At 42.1% G+C, this 15,781-nt stretch overlaps 1 protein-coding gene across 12 annotated transcripts in view; it reads right to left on the bottom strand.

Annotated features, from left to right (window-relative positions):
• The window catches only part of LOC138652282 (uncharacterized), a 119,291-nt gene that overhangs the window by 74,261 nt on the left and 29,249 nt on the right, over positions 1-15,781 (bottom strand). For 9 of the 12 annotated variants that reach the window (XM_069743052.1, XM_069743054.1, XM_069743059.1 and 6 more), the window contains exons 11-19: positions 11,409-12,017; positions 9,912-11,141; positions 8,769-9,638; positions 7,338-8,495; positions 6,114-7,064; positions 5,124-5,840; positions 3,567-4,850; positions 2,109-3,293; positions 228-1,835 (exon numbers count right to left, since the gene is read on the bottom strand). In XM_069743052.1, coding sequence (XP_069599153.1) covers positions 228-1,835; positions 2,109-3,293; positions 3,567-4,850; positions 5,124-5,840; positions 6,114-7,064; positions 7,338-8,495; positions 8,769-9,638; positions 9,912-11,141; positions 11,409-12,017 — 9,612 coding nt within the window. The remainder of the gene's footprint in view (positions 1-227; positions 1,836-2,108; positions 3,294-3,566; positions 4,851-5,123; positions 5,841-6,113; positions 7,065-7,337; positions 8,496-8,768; positions 9,639-9,911; positions 11,142-11,408; positions 12,018-15,781) is intronic. The other 3 variants (XM_069743063.1, XM_069743062.1, XM_069743065.1) reach the window with 3 other exon arrangements.

The raw sequence follows: 15,781 nt of genomic DNA, 5'->3' as shown, positions 1-15,781 counted from the left end.
ATAAAGTGACAGTGATCAAAATTGAAAAATGTGGTCCAGTCACTAAGGGGTTAATTGACTTAGCTATCCCTGGTACTTCAGATATTCCTAGTAATTTATCTATATGGATTAATACAAGAACTTTAGCAATTTTATCAATATCCCTCCATTTTAATTTATAGACAATACTTTAAGTAAATGTTTTGTCTTTAAAATGTAATAGATATTTTTGCTCACAGAACACTCACTCAGTTCTTCCTTAATTGGCCCTGGTGTCTCTGGTATTTCTGGTATTCCTGGTATCTCTGGTATTCCTGGTATTTCTGGTATTCCTGGTATCCCTGGTATTCCTGGTATCCCTGGTATTCCTGGTATTCCTGGTATCCCTGGTATTCCTGGTATTCCTGGTATTCCTGGTATTCCTGGTACCTCTGGTATTCCTGGTATCTCTGGTATTCCTGGTATTCCTGGTATCCCTGGTATTCCTGGTATTCCTGGTATCCCTGGTATTCCTGGTATTCCTGGTATTCCTGGTATTCCTGGTACCTCTGGTATTCCTGGCATTCCTGGTATCTCTGGTATCCCTGGAATTCCTGGTACCTCTGGTATTCCTGGTATCCCGGGTATTCCTGGTATTCCTGGTATTCCTGGTATCCCTGGTATTCCTGGTATTCCTGGGATCCCTGGTATTCCTGGTCTTCCTGGTATTCCAGGTATCTCTGGTATTCCTGGTATTCCTGGTCTTCCTGGTATTCCTGGTATCCCTGGTATTCCTGGTATTCCTGGTATTCCTGGTATCCCTGGTATTCCTGGTATTCCTGGTACCTCTGGAATTCCTGGTATTCCTGGTATCTCTGGTATTCCTGGTATCCCTGGTATTCCTGGTATTCCTGGTATCTCTGGTATTCCTGGTATCTCTGGTATTCCTGGTATCCCTGGTATTCCTGGAATTTCTGTTATCTCTGGTATCCCTGGTCTTCCTGGTACCTCTGGTATTCCTGGTATCCCTGGTGTTCCTGGTATCTCTGGTATCCCTGGTATCCCTGGTATTCCTGGTATTCCTGGTATCTCTGGTATTCCTGGTATCTCTGGTATTCCTGGTATTCCTGGTATCTCTGGTATTCCTGGTATTCCTGGTATCCCTGGTATTCCTGGTATTCCTGGTATCTCTGGTATCCCTGGTATTCCTGGTATCTCTGGTATTCCTGGTATCTCTGGTACTCCTGGTATTCCTGGTTTCTCTGGTATTCCTGGTATCCCTGGTATTCCTGGTATTCCTGGTATCTCTGGTATTCCTGGTATCTCTGGTATCCCTGGTATTCCTGGTATCTCTGGTATTCCTGGTATCCCTGGTATTCCTGGTATTCCTGGTATCTCTGGTATTCCTGGTATTCCTGGTATTCCTGGTATCCCTGGTATTCCTGGTATCTCTGGTATTCCTGGTATTCCTGGTATCTCTGGTATTCCTGGTATTAATGGTATCCCTGGTATTCCTGGTATCTCTGGTATTCCTGGTATTCCTGGTATCTCTGGTATTCCTGGTATTCCTGGTATCTCTGGTATTCCTGGTATCTCTGGTATTCCTGGTATTCCTGGTATCTTTGGTATTCCTGGTATCCCTGGTATTCCTGGTATCTCTGGTATTCCTGGTATCCCTGGTATTCCTGGTATTCCTGGTATCTCTGGTATTCCTGGTATCTCTGGTACTCCTGGTACCTCTGGTATCCCTGGTATTCCTGGTATCCCTGGTATTCCTGGTATTCCTGGTATCCCTGGTATTCCTGGCATTCCTGGTATTCCTGGTTTTCCTGGTATCCCTGGTATTCCTGGTATCCCTGGTATTCCTGGTAATTCACCTTGTAAGGGTTAAAACAAGAAATATGGCAAATGTTTCAATGTCCATCTATTTTATCTTACAGTCATTACTTAAAATTAATTGTTTTTTATGTTAATTAATTGACGTAGTTATCCTTGGTACTTCAGATATTCCTAGTAATTTATCTATATGGATTAATACAAGAACATTACCAGTTTTATCAATATCCTTTAATTTTAATTTATAGTCATTACTTCAAGTAAATGTTTTGTTTTTAATATGTAATAGATATTTTTGTTCACAGAACACTCACTCAGTTCTTCCTTAATTGGCCCTGGTATCTCTGGTATTCCTGGTATTCCTGGTATCTCTGGTATCCCTGGTATCTCTGGTATTCCTGGTATTCCTGGTATCCCTGGTATTCCTGGTCTTCCTGGTATCCCTGGAATTCCTGGTATTCCTGGTATTCCTGGTATCCCTGGTATCCCTGGTATTCCTGGTATTCCTGGTATCCCTGGTATTCCTGGTCTTCCTGGTATCCCTGGTATTCCTGGTATTCCTGGTATCCCTGGTATTCCTGGTACCTCTGGCATTCCTGGTATTCCTGGTCTTCCTGGTATCCCTGGTATTCCTGGTATTCCTGGTATCCCTGGTATTCCTGGTATCCCTGGTATTCCTGGTATCCCTGGCATTCCTGGTATCTCTGGTATCCCTGGTATTCCTGGTATTCCTGGTATCTCTGGTACCTCTGGTATTCCTGGTATTCCTGGTCTTCCTGGTATCCCTGGTATTCCTGGTATTCCTGGTATCCCTGGTATTCCTGGTATCCCTGGTATTCCTGGTATCCCTGGCATTCCTGGTCTTCCTGGTATTCCTGGTATTCCTGGTATCTCTGGTATTCCTGGTATTCCTGGTCTTCCTGGTATTCCTGGTATCCCTGGTATTCCTGGTATCCCTGGTATTCCTGGTATTCCTGGTATCCCTGGTATCCCTGGTATTCCTGGTCTTCCTGGTATCCCTGGTATTCCTGGTCTTCCTGGTATCCCTGGTATCCCTGGTATTCCTGGTATTCCTGGTATCCCTGGTATCCCTGGTATCCCTGGTATTCCTGGTCTTCCTGGTATCCCTGGTATTCCTGGTATTCCTGGTATCCCTGGTATCCCTGGTATTCCTGGTCTTCCTGGTATCCCTGGTATTCCTGGTATTCCTGGTATCCCTGGTATACCTGGTATCCCTGGTATTCCTGGTATCCCTGGTATTCCTGGTATCCCTGGTATTCCTGGTATCCCTGGTATTCCTGGTATTCCTGGTATCCCTGGTATTCCTGGCATTCCTGGTATCTCTGGTATCCCTGGCATTCCTGGTCTTCCTGGTATCTCTGGTATTCCTGGTATTCCTGGTATCCCTGGTATTCCTGGTATCCCTGGTATTCCTGGTATCCCTGGTATTTCTGGTATTCCTGGTATTCCTGGTATTCCTGGTACTCCTGGTAATTCACCTTGTAAGGGTTAAAACAAGAAATATGGCAAATGTTTCAATGTCCATCTATTTTATCTTACAGTCATTACTTAAAGATAATTGTTTTTTATGTTAATTAATTGACGTAATTATCGTTGGTACTTCAGATATTCCTAGTAATTTATCTATATGGATTAATACAAGAACATTACCAGTTTTATCAATATCCTTCTATTTTAATTTATAGTCATTACTTCAAGTAAATGTTTTGTTTTTAATATGTAATAGACATTTTTGTTCACGGAACACTCACTCAGTTCTTCCTTAATTGGCCCTGGTATCTCTGGTATTCCTGGTATCCCTGGTATTCCTGGTATCCCTGGTACCTCTGGTATTCCTGGTATCCCTGGTATTCCTGGTACCTCTGGTATTCCTGGTATCTCTGGTATTCCTGGTATCCCTGGTATTCCTGGTTTTCCTGGTATCCCTGGTATTCCTGGTATTCCTGGTACCTCTGGTATTCCTGGTATTTCTGGTATTCCTGGTATTCCAGGTATCTCTGGTATCCCTGGTATTCCTGGTATCCCTGGTATTCCTGGTATTCCTGGTATTCCTGGTATCCCTGGTATTCCTGGTATTCCTGGTATCCCTGGTATCCCTGGTACCTCTGGTATTCCTGGTATCCCTGGTATTCCTGGTACCTCTGGTATTCCTGGTATCTCTGGTATCCCTGGTATTCCTGGTATCCCTGGTATTCCTGGTATTCCTGGTATTCCTGGTATCCCTGGTATTCCTGGTTTTCCTGGTATCCCTGGTATTCCTGGTACCTCTGGTATTCCTGGTATTCCTGGTATTTCTGGTAATCCTGGTATCCCTGGTATTCCTGGTATTCCTGGTACCTCTGGTATTCCTGGTATTCCTGGTATTTCTGGTAATCCTGGTATCCCTGGTATTCCTGGTATTCCTGGTATCTCTGGTATCCCTGGTATTCCTGGTACCTCTGGTATTCCTGGTATCCCTGGAATTCCTGGTATCCCTGGTATTCCTGGTATCCCTGGTATTCCTGGTTTTCCTGGTATCCCTGGTATTCCTGGTATTCCTGGTATCTCTGGTATTCCAGGTATCTCTGGTATCCCTGGTATTCCTGGTATTCCCGGTATTCCTGGTACCTCTGGTATTCCTGGTATCCCTGGTATTCCTGGTTTTCCTGGTATCCCTGGTATCTCTGGTATTCCTGGTATTCCTGGTATCTCTGGTATCCCTGGTATTCCAGGTATCTCTTGTATTCCTGGTATCTCTGGTATTCCTGGTATTCCTGGTATTCCCGGTATTCCTGGTATTCCTGGTATCCCTGGTATTCCTGGTATCTCTGGTATTCCTGGTATCTCTGGTATTCCTGGTATCTCTGGTATTCCTGGTATCTCTGGTATTCCTGGTCTTCCTGGTATCTCTGGTATTCCTGGTATTCCCGGTATTCCTGGTATCCCTGGTATTCCTGGTATTCCTGGTATCTCTGGTATTCCTGGTATTCCTGGTATCCCTGGTATTCCTGGTATTCCTGGTATTCCTGGTATCCCTGGTATTCCTGGTAATTTACCTTGTAAGGGGTAAACCAAGAAATATGGCAAATGTTTCAATGTCCATCTATTTTATTTTACAGTCATTACTTAAAATTAATTGTTTTTTATGTTAATTAATTGACGTAGTTATCCTTGGTATTTCAGATATTCCTAGTAATTTATCTATATGGATTAATACAAGAACATTACCAGTTTTATCAATATCCTTCCATTTTAATTTACAGTCATTACTTCAAGTAAATGTTTTGTTTTTAATATGTAATAGATATTTTTGTTCACAGAACACTCACTCAGTTCTTCCTTAATTGGCCCTGGTATCTCTGGTATTCCTGGTATCCCTGGTATTCCTGGTATCTCTGGTATTCCTGGTAACTCTGGTATCTCTGGTATCCCTGGTATTCCTGGTATCCCTGGTATTCCTGGTATTCCTGGTACGTCTGGTATTCCTGGTATTCCTGGTATCCCTGGTATTCCTGGTATTCCTGGTATCCCTGGTATTCCTGGTATCCCTGGTATTCCTGGTATTCCTGGTATCCCTGGTATTCCTGGTATCCCTGGTATTCCTGGTATTCCTGGTATCCCTGGTATTCCTGGTATCCCTGGTATTCCTGGTATTCCTGGTATCCCTGGTATTCCTGGTATTCCTGGTATCCCTGGTATTCCTGGTGTTCCTGGTATCTCTGGTATTCCTGGTATCTCTGGTATTCCTGGTCTTCCTGGTATTCCTGGTATCCCTGGTATTCCTGGTATCCCTGGTAATCCTGGTATTCCTGGTATTCCTGGTATCTCTGGTATTCCTGGTATTCCTGGCACCTCTGGTATCCCTGGTATTCCTGGTATCTCTGGTATTCCTGGTATCCCTGGTCTTCCTGGTATTCCCTGTATCTCTGGTATCCCTGGTATTCCTGGAACTTCTGGTATTCCTGGTATCCCCGGTATCCCTGGTATTCCTGGTTTTCCTGGTATCCCTGGTATTCCTGGTATCCCTGGTATTCCTGGTAATTCACCTTGTAAGGGTTAAAACAAGAAATATGGCAAATGTTTCAATGTCCATCTATTTTATCTTACAGTCATTAGTTAAAATTAATTGTTTTTTATGTTAATTAATTGACGTAGTTATCCTTGGTACTTCAGATATTCCTAGTAATTTATCTATATGGATTAATACAAGAACATTACCAGTTTTATCAATATCCTTCCATTTTAATTTACAGTCATGACTTCAAGTAAATGTTTTGTTTTTAATATGCAATAGATATTTTTGTTCACAGAATACTCACTCAGTTCTTCCTTAATTGGCCCTGGTATCTCTGGTATTCCTGGTATCCCTGGTTTTCCTGGTATCCCTGGTATTCCTGGTATCCCTGGTATTCCTGGTATCCCTGGTATCCCTGGTATTCCTGGTATCCCTGGTATCTCTGGTATCCCTGGTATTCCTGGTATCCCTGGTATTCCTGGTATCCCTGGTATTCCTGGTATCCCTGGTATCCCTGGTATTCCTGGTATTCCTGGTATTCCTGGTATTCCTGGCATTCCTGGTATTCCTGGTATCCCTGGTATCCCTGGTATCTCTGGTATTCCTGGTATTCCAGGTATCTCTGGTATTCCTGGTATCTCTGGTATTCCTGGTATTCCTGGTATCCCTGGTATTCCTGGTATTTCTGGTTTTCCTGGTATCCCTGGTATTCCTGGTATCCCTGGTATTCCTGGAATCCCTGGTATCTCTGGTATTCCTGGTATTCCTGGTATCCCTGGTATTCCTGGTATTCCTGGTCTTCCTGGTATTCCTGGTATTCCTGGTATCCCTGGTATTCCTGGTATCCCTGGTACCTCTGGTATCCCTGGTATTCCTGGTATCTCTGGTATTCCTGGCATTCCTGGTCTTCCTGGTATTCCTGGTATTCCTGGTATCCCTGGTATTCCTGGGATCTCTGGTATTCCTGGTATTCCAGGTATCTCTGGTATTCCTGGTATCTCTGGTATTCCTGGTATTCCTGGTATCCCTGGTATTCCTGGTATTCCTGGTTTTCCTGGTATCCCTGGTATTCCTGGTATCTCTGGTATTCCTGGTATCCCTGGTATTCCAGGTATCTCTGGTATTCCTGGTATCCCTGGTATCCCTGGTATTCCTGGTATCTCTGGTATTCCTGGTATCCCTGGCCTTCCTGGTATTCCTGGTATCCCTGGTATTCCTGGTATTCCTGGTATCCCTGGTATTCCTGGTAATTCACCTTGTAAGGGTTAAAACAAGAATTATGGCAAATGTTTCAATGTCCATCTATTTTATCTTACAGTCATTAGTTAAAATTAATTGTTTTTTATGTTAATTAATTGACGTAGTTATCCTTGGTACTTCAGATATTCCTAGTAATTTATCTATATGGATTAATACAAGAACATTACCAGTTTTATCAATATCCTTCCATTTTAATTTACAGTCATGACTTCAAGTAAATGTTTTGTTTTTAATATGCAATAGATATTTTTGTTCACAGAACACTCACTCAGTTCTTCCTTAATTGGCCCTGGTATCTCTGGTATTCCTGGTATCTCTGGTATTCCTGGTATCCCTGGTATTCCTGGTATTCCTGGTATCCCTGGTATTCCTGGTATTCCTGGTATTCCTGGCATTCCTGGTATTCCTGGTATCCCTGGTATTCCTGGTATCCCTGGTATTCCTGGTCTTCCTGGTATTCCTGGTATCCCTGGTATCTCTGGTATTCCTGGTATTCCAGGTATCCCTGGTACCTCTGGTATCCCTGGTATTCCTGGTATCTCTGGTAATCCTGGTATCCCTGGTATCCCTGGTATCCCTGGTATTCCTGGTATCTCTGGTATTCCTGGTATTCCTGGTATTCCTGGTCTTCCTGGTATTCCTGGTATTCCTGGTATTCCTGGTATCCCTGGTATTCCTGGTATCTCTGGTATTCCTGGTATTCCAGGTATCTCTGGTATTCCTGGTATCTCTGGTATTCCTGGAATTCCTGGTATCCCTGGTATCCCTGGTACTTCTGGTATTCCTGGTATCCCTGGTATTCCTGGTATTCCTGGTTTTCCTGGTATCCCTGGTATTCCTGGTATCTCTGGTATTCCTGGTATTCCTGGTATCTCTGGTATCCCTGGTATTCCAGGTATCTCTGGTATTCCTGGTATCCCTGGTATCCCTGGTATTCCTGGTATCTCTGGTATCCCTGGTATTCCTGGTATCTCTGGTATTCCTGGTATTCCAGGTATCTCTGGTATTCCTGGTATCTCTGGTATTCCTGGAATTCCTGGTATCCCTGGTATCCCTGGTACTTCTGGTATTCCTGGTATCCCTGGTATTCCTGGTATTCCTGGTTTTCCTGGTATCCCTGGTATTCCTGGTATCTCTGGTATTCCTGGTATTCCTGGTATCTCTGGTATCCCTGGTATTCCAGGTATCTCTGGTATTCCTGGTATCCCTGGTATCCCTGGTATTCCTGGTATCTCTGGTATCCCTGGTATTCCAGGTATCTCTGGTATCCCTGGTATTCCTGGTACTTCTGGTATTCCTGGTATCCCTTGTATTCCTGGTACTTCTGGAATTCCCGGTATTCCTGGTATCCCTGGCCTTCCTGGTATTCCTGGTATCCCTGGTATTCCTGGTATCTCTGGTATTCCTGGTATTCCTGGTAATTCACCTTGTAAGGGTTAAAACAAGAATTATGGCAAATGTTTCAATGTCCATCTATTTTATCTTACAGTCATTAGTTAAAATTAATTGTTTTTTATGTTAATTAATTGATGTAGTTATCCTTGGTACTTCAGATATTCCTAGTAATTTATCTATATGGATTAATACAAGAACATTACCAGTTTTATCAATATCCTTCCATTTTAATTTACAGTCATGACTTCAAGTAAATGTTTTGTTTTTAATATGCAATAGATATTTTTGTTCACAGAACACTCACTCAGTTCTTCCTTAATTGGCCCTGGTATCTCTGGTATTCCTGGTATCCCTGGTATTCCTGGTATTCCTGGTATCCCTGGTATTCCTGGTATCCCTGGTATCCCTGGTACCTCTGGTATCCCTGGTATTCCTGGTATCTCTGGTATTCCTGGTATCTCTGGTATTCCTGGTATCCCTGGTATTCCTGGTATTCCTGGTATCCCTGGTATTCCTGGTATTCCTGGTATCCCTGGTATTCCTGGTATCCCTGGTATCTCTGGTATTCCTGGTATTCCAGGTATCCCTGGTACCTCTGGTATCCCTGGTATTCCTGGTCTCTCTGGTATTCCTGGTATTCCTGGTATCCCTGGTATTCCTGGTATCCCTGGTATTCCTGGTATCCCTGGTATTCCTGGTCTTCCTGGTATTCCTGGTATTCCTGGTATCCCTGGTATTCCTGGTATCCCTGGTATCTCTGGTATTCCTGGTATTCCAGGTATCTCTGGTATTCCTGGTATCTCTGGTATTCCTGGAATTCCTGGTATCCCTGGTATCCCTGGTACTTCTGGTATTCCTGGTATCCCTGGTATTCCTGGTATTCCTGGTTTTCCTGGTATCCCTGGTATTCCTGGTATCTCTGGTATCCCTGGTATTCCAGGTATCTCTGGTATCCCTGGTATTCCTGGTACTTCTGGTATTCCTGGTATCCCTGGTATTCCTGGTACTTCTGGTATTCCCGGTATTCCTGGTATCCCTGGTATTCCTGGTATCCCTGGCCTTCCTGGTATTCCTGGTATCCCTGGTATTCCTGGTATTCCTGGTATCCCTGGCCTTCCTGGTATTCCTGGTATCCCTGGTATTCCTGGTATTCCTGGTATTCCTGGTAATTCACCTTGTAAGGGTTAAAACAAGAATTATGGCAAATGTTTCAATGTCCATCTATTTTATCTTACAGTCATTAGTTAAAATTAATTGTTTTTTATGTTAATTAATTGACGTAGTTATCCTTGGTACTTCAGATATTCCTAGTAATTTATCTATATGGATTAATTCAAGAACATTACCAGTTTTATCAATATCCCTCCATTTTAATTTATAGTCATTACTTCAAGTAAGTGTTTTGTTTTTAATATGTAATTGATATTTTTGTTCACAGAACACTCACTCAGTTCTTCCTTAATTGGCCCTGGTATTCCTGGTATTCCTGGTATCTCTGGTATTCCTGGTATTCCTGGTATTCCTGGTATCCCTGGTATTCCTGGTATTCCTGGTATCCCTGGTATCCCTGGTATTCCTGGTCTTCCTGGTCTTCCTGGTATTCCTGGTATCCCTGGTATTCCTGGTATCCCTGGTATTCCTGGTATCTCTGGTATTCCTGGTATCGCTGGTATTCCTGGTATTCCTGGTATTCCTGGTATCTCTGGTATTCCTGGTATACCTGGTATTCCTGGTATTCCTGGTATCCCTGGTATCCCTGGTATTCCTGGTATCTCTGGTATTCCTGGTATCTCTGGTATTCCTGGTATCCCTGGTATTCCTGGTATTCCTGGTATCTCTGGTATTCCTGGTATCCCTGGTATTCCTGGTATTCCTGGTATCTCTGGTATTCCTGGTATTCCTGGTATCCCTGGTATTCCTGGTATTCCTGGTATCTCTGGTATTCCTGGTATCTCTGGTATTCCTGGTACCTCTGGTATTCCTGGTATCCCTGGTATCCCTGGTATTCCTGGTATTCCTGGTATCCCTGGTATTCCTGGTATTCCTGGTATTCCTGGTATCCCTGGTATTCCTGGTATCCCTGGTATCTCTGGTATTCCTGGTATTCCTGGTCTTCCTGGTATTCCTGGTATCCCTGGTATTCCTGGTATCCCTGGTATTCCTGGTATCTCTGGTATTCCTGGTATCGCTGGTATTCCTGGTATTCCTGGTATTCCTGGTATCTCTGGTATTCCTGGTATACCTGGTATTCCTGGTATTCCTGGTATCCCTGGTATCCCTGGTATTCCTGGTATCTCTGGTATTCCTGGTATTCCAGGTATCTCTGGTATTCCTGGTATCTCTGGTATTCCTGGAATTCCTGGTATCCCTGGTATCCCTGGTACTTCTGGTATTCCTGGTATCCCTGGTATTCCTGGTATTCCTGGTTTTCCTGGTATCCCTGGTATTCCTGGTATTCCTGGTATCTCTGGTATCCCTGGTATCTCTGGTATCCCTGGTATTCCTGGTATTCCCGGTATTCCTGGTATCCCTGGTATTCCTGGTATTCCTGGTATTCCTGGTATCTCTGGTATTCCTGGTATTCCTGGTATCTCTGGTATTCCTGGTATTCCTGGTATCTCTGGTATTCCTGGTATTCCTGGTATTCCTGGTATCCCTGGTATTCCTGGTAATTCACCTTGTAAGGGTTAAAACAAGAATTATGGCAAATGTTTCAATGTCCATCTATTTTATCTTACAGTCATTAGTTAAAATTAATTGTTTTTTATGTTAATTATTTGACGTAGTTATCCTTGGTACTTCAGATATTCCTAGTAATTTATCTATATGGATTAATACAAGAACATTACCAGTTTTATCCCTCCATTTTAATTTATAGTCATTACTTCAAGTAAGTGTTTTGTTTTTAATATGTAATAGATGTTTTTGTTCACAGAACACTCACTCAGTTCTTCCTTAATTGGCCCTGGTATCTCTGGTATTCCTGGTATCTCTGGTACTCCTGGTATCCCTGGTATTCCTGGTATCCCTGGTATTCCTGGTATCCCTGGTATTCCTGGTATTCCTGGTATCCCTGGTATCCCTGGTATTCCTGGTCTTCCTGGTATTCCTGGTATTCCTGGTATCCCTGGTATTCCTGGTATCCCTGGTATTCCTGGTATCCCTGGTATTCCTGGTCTTCCTGGTATCCCTGGTATTCCTGGTATTCCTGGTATCCCTGGTATTCCTGGTATCCCTGGTATTCCTGGTATCCCTGGTATTCCTGGTCTTCCTGGTATTCCTGGTATTCCTGGTATCCCTGGTATCCCTGGTATTCCTGGTCTTCCTGGTATTCCTGGTATTCCTGGTATCCCTGGTATTCCTGGTATCCCTGGTATTCCTGGTATTCCTGGTATCCCTGGTATTCCTGGTACTCCTGGTATTCCTGGTATCCCTGGTATTCCTGGTATTCCTGGTATCCCTGGTATTCCTGGTATTCCTGGTATCCCTGGTATTCCGGGTCTTCCTGGTATCCCTGGTATTCCGGGTCTTCCTGGTATCCATGGTAATCTAACTGTGAATATTAAAACAAGAGCAAAAACAATTTTATCAATGTCCATCTATGTGAATTTAGCCATTATTTGAAGGAATTTATTTTATTTTTTTATGCAAAAGATGTTTTTGTTTTCTGAAGACGCACTTTGTAATTTTGCATCATATTAAAAATATATATATCAATTGAAAATGCGATTTAGCAGAAACAGATAATGAATTTTGGTCACGCGACAGGTATCGCAGCCAAAATAGTCATGTAGCCCTAGGCTTTGTATATTTTTTTTTTTGAGGGGGTACTTTTTTATTTTTGAAATCTTGACTCCGCTTGGTCCTTTGGTTTACATTTATAGCATTATTTTTTTTTCTGAAAAAAATCAAAGTGTACTCCATGTGGTCATATTGGTTTTGTTGTTCCAGACACTCACTCAATTCTTCCTTAATCATTTCTGGTATTTAGGATATCAGAGGTTTTCTGCCTTTTATTAATTCAATTAAAACATGAATATTTATAAAATATTTCATAATAAAGTTATTAAATATTTTAAGAATAATGTACATTTTTTTAAGGACTAGGGCAACTTTACTTGCATTTTTTCCCGTTTTTGGAGTAAACAATCAATTTTGCTTTTTTTAGCTTTGAAATTGTTGGTTTCAAAATGTATCACAGGGCATGGCAGAGTGCAAAATAATTATCAGCGAAGCTATCAGGGAGCTCTTCTCATAGCAAACTTTTTAACTCTTATCTCTCTTCTACTGAACTCATTTTAAACTGTCTTAAAATCAGGGTTATTATGTATGTAGTGTCAGTGTATAGGTAATACAGGAATCATTGGTGATATTGACACTATATACAGAGCCCCTATATATAGCATCACCAATGATCCCTGTACTACCGGTACAGTGACACTATAAACAGACCTCTGCGTATAGTGTACAGGTAATACAGGGATCATCAGTAACATTAAACACAGGAGCACTGTATATAGTGTAGGTGTACAGGTAATACAGTGATCACCAGTGAAATTAGTGAAATTATACACAGGAGTTCTGTATATAGTATCAGTGTATAGGTAATATAGTGATCACTGGTGATATTATATACAGGAGCTCTGTATATAGTGTCAGTGTACAGGTAATACAGTGATCATCGGTGACATTATACACAGGAGCTCTCTATATAATGTCAGTGTACAGGTAAGACAGTGATCGCCAGTGACATTATACAGAGGAGTTCTTCATATAGTGTATAGTGTACAGATAACATAGTGATCACTAGTGACATTATACACAGGATCTCTGTATATAATGTACAGGTCATAGAGTGATGACCAGTAACTTTACACTTTACACAGGACAGCCGTATATAATATATAGTCTACAAGTAATATAGGAATCACTGGTGACATTATACAGAGGAGCTTCATATGTAGTGGCAGAGTACAAGTAATACGAGTAGTCACCAGTGCCATTATTCGCAGGAACTCTGTATATAGTGTCAGTGTACAGGTAATATAGTGATCAATAGTGACATTACATACAGGCGCTCTATATATAATGTATAGTGTACAGGTAATACAGTGATTACCAGTGACATTATACACAGGAGCTCTGTATATAGTGTCAGTGTACAGGTAATACACTGATCACCAGTGACTTTATACACAAGAGCTCTGTATATAGTGTCAGTGTACAGGGAATACAGTGATCACCAGTAACATTATACTCAGCAGCTTTATATATAGTGCACAGGTAATGCACTGATCACCGGTGCATTATACACAGGCGCTCTATAAATAAAGTATAGTGTACATGTAATACAGTGATCACCAGTGACATTATAAACAGGAATGCTGTATATAGTGTCAGTGTACAGGTAATACAGTGATCACCAGTGACATTATACACAAGACCTCTGTATATAGTGTCAGTGTATAGGTAATACAGTGATCATCAGTGACATTATACACAGGAACTCTGTATATAGTGTCAGTGTTCCGGTAATACAGTGATAACCGGTGACATTGTGCACATGAGCTCTGTATATAGTGTCAGTGTACAGGTGATACAGGGATCACCGGTGACATTATACACAGGAACTCTCTATATAGTATATAGTGTGCAAGTAATACATTAATGACCGGTGACATTATATACAGGAGCTCTGTATATAGTGTATTTTGTACAGGTAATACAGTGATCATCGGTGACATTATACAAAAGAGCTCTGTATATGGTGCATACTGTGCAGGTAATACAGCAATCACCAGTGATTTTATATACAGGAGCTCTGTTTACAGTATTTAGTGTAGTGTACAGGTAATACAGTGATCACCAGTGACATTATGCACAGGAGTTTTGTATATAATGTCAATGTGCAGATAATACAGTGATCACCAGTAACATTATACACAGGAGCTCTGTATATAGTGTATAGTGTACAGGTGATACAGTGATCACCAGTGGCGTTATACACAAGAGCACTGTACATAGTTTCAGTTTACAGGTAACACAGTGATTACCGGTGACATTATACACAGTAGAACAAGGATAATGGTGTGCACTCTGGTCAAGGACACGGAGGTGCTGGTAAAACAGACCGTGTGGTCAAGTCAATAGTAAAAAAAAAAATACCGCACACTCGAAACTGGTATGATGCAAAAAGGTATATGCCAGATTTATTCACGAAAACAAGTCAACAATTGCCACTGTGATAATTTGTAGATAGAAACCCAACGTTTCGACCCTCTCGGGTCTTATTCATGGGGTTACTTAACTCTTTTGATACACAGACATAGGAGTGGCAGTGATAGAAGGCAAGACAATGGTCCAGGTGGAGGGGTCCAGTTTAGGGTGAGCCGCAGCATATAAAGAAGTCCTTATAATGGGTCCAGTGAATGCTCCTGTGGCATAAATAGAGGTATCCTGCTTAGGGTGGGCCACAGCATGTGGAGCTGTCCTGCTCTGTACTGTGTCCGGGGGTCAGCGGCGCATCCCGCGCCCAGCTGTGCTGTCCTGGATTGACCTCTATTTATGCCACAGGAGCATTCACTGGACCCATTATAAGGACTTCTTTATGTGCTGCGGCTCACCCTAAACTGGACCCCTCTACCTACACCACAGGAGCAATTATTGGACCCACTATAAGGTTATGCCTTAAAATGACCATTGTCTTGCCTTTTATCACTGCCACTCCTATGTCTGTGTATCAAAAGAGTTAAGTAACCCCATGAATAAGACCCGGGAGGGTCGAAACGTCGGGTTTCTATCTACAAATTATCACAGTGGCAATTGTTGACTTGTTTTCGTGAATAAATCTGGCATATACCTTTTTGCATCATACCAGTTTCGAGTGTGCGGTATTTTTTCTTCTACTATTATACACAGTAGCTCTGTACTGTATATAGTGTATAGTATACAGGTAATACCGTTATCCCTAGTAAAATTGTACACAGGAACTCTGTAAGATTATACACAGTAGCTCTGTATATAGTGTGAGTGTACAGATAATATAGTGATCACCAGTAACATTATAAACAGGAGCTCTGCATATAGTGTATAGTGTACAGGTGATACAGTGATCACCAGTGACATTATACACAAGAGCTCTGTATAGAGTATCAGTGCACAGGTAATACAGTGATCACCAGTAACATTATACACAGGAGCTCTGTATATAGTGTACAGGTAATACAGTGATCACCAGTGAAATTATACATATGAGCTCTGTATATAATGTCAGTGTACAGGTAATACAGTGATCACTGGTGACATTATACAAAGGCG

The sequence above is a fragment of the Ranitomeya imitator genome, chromosome 10 (assembly GCF_032444005.1).
Source record: "Ranitomeya imitator isolate aRanImi1 chromosome 10, aRanImi1.pri, whole genome shotgun sequence".
NCBI lineage: Eukaryota > Metazoa > Chordata > Amphibia > Anura > Dendrobatidae > Ranitomeya > Ranitomeya imitator.
Note: the sequence above shows the minus strand (reverse complement) of the source record. Positions and strands in the feature narration are given on the sequence as shown.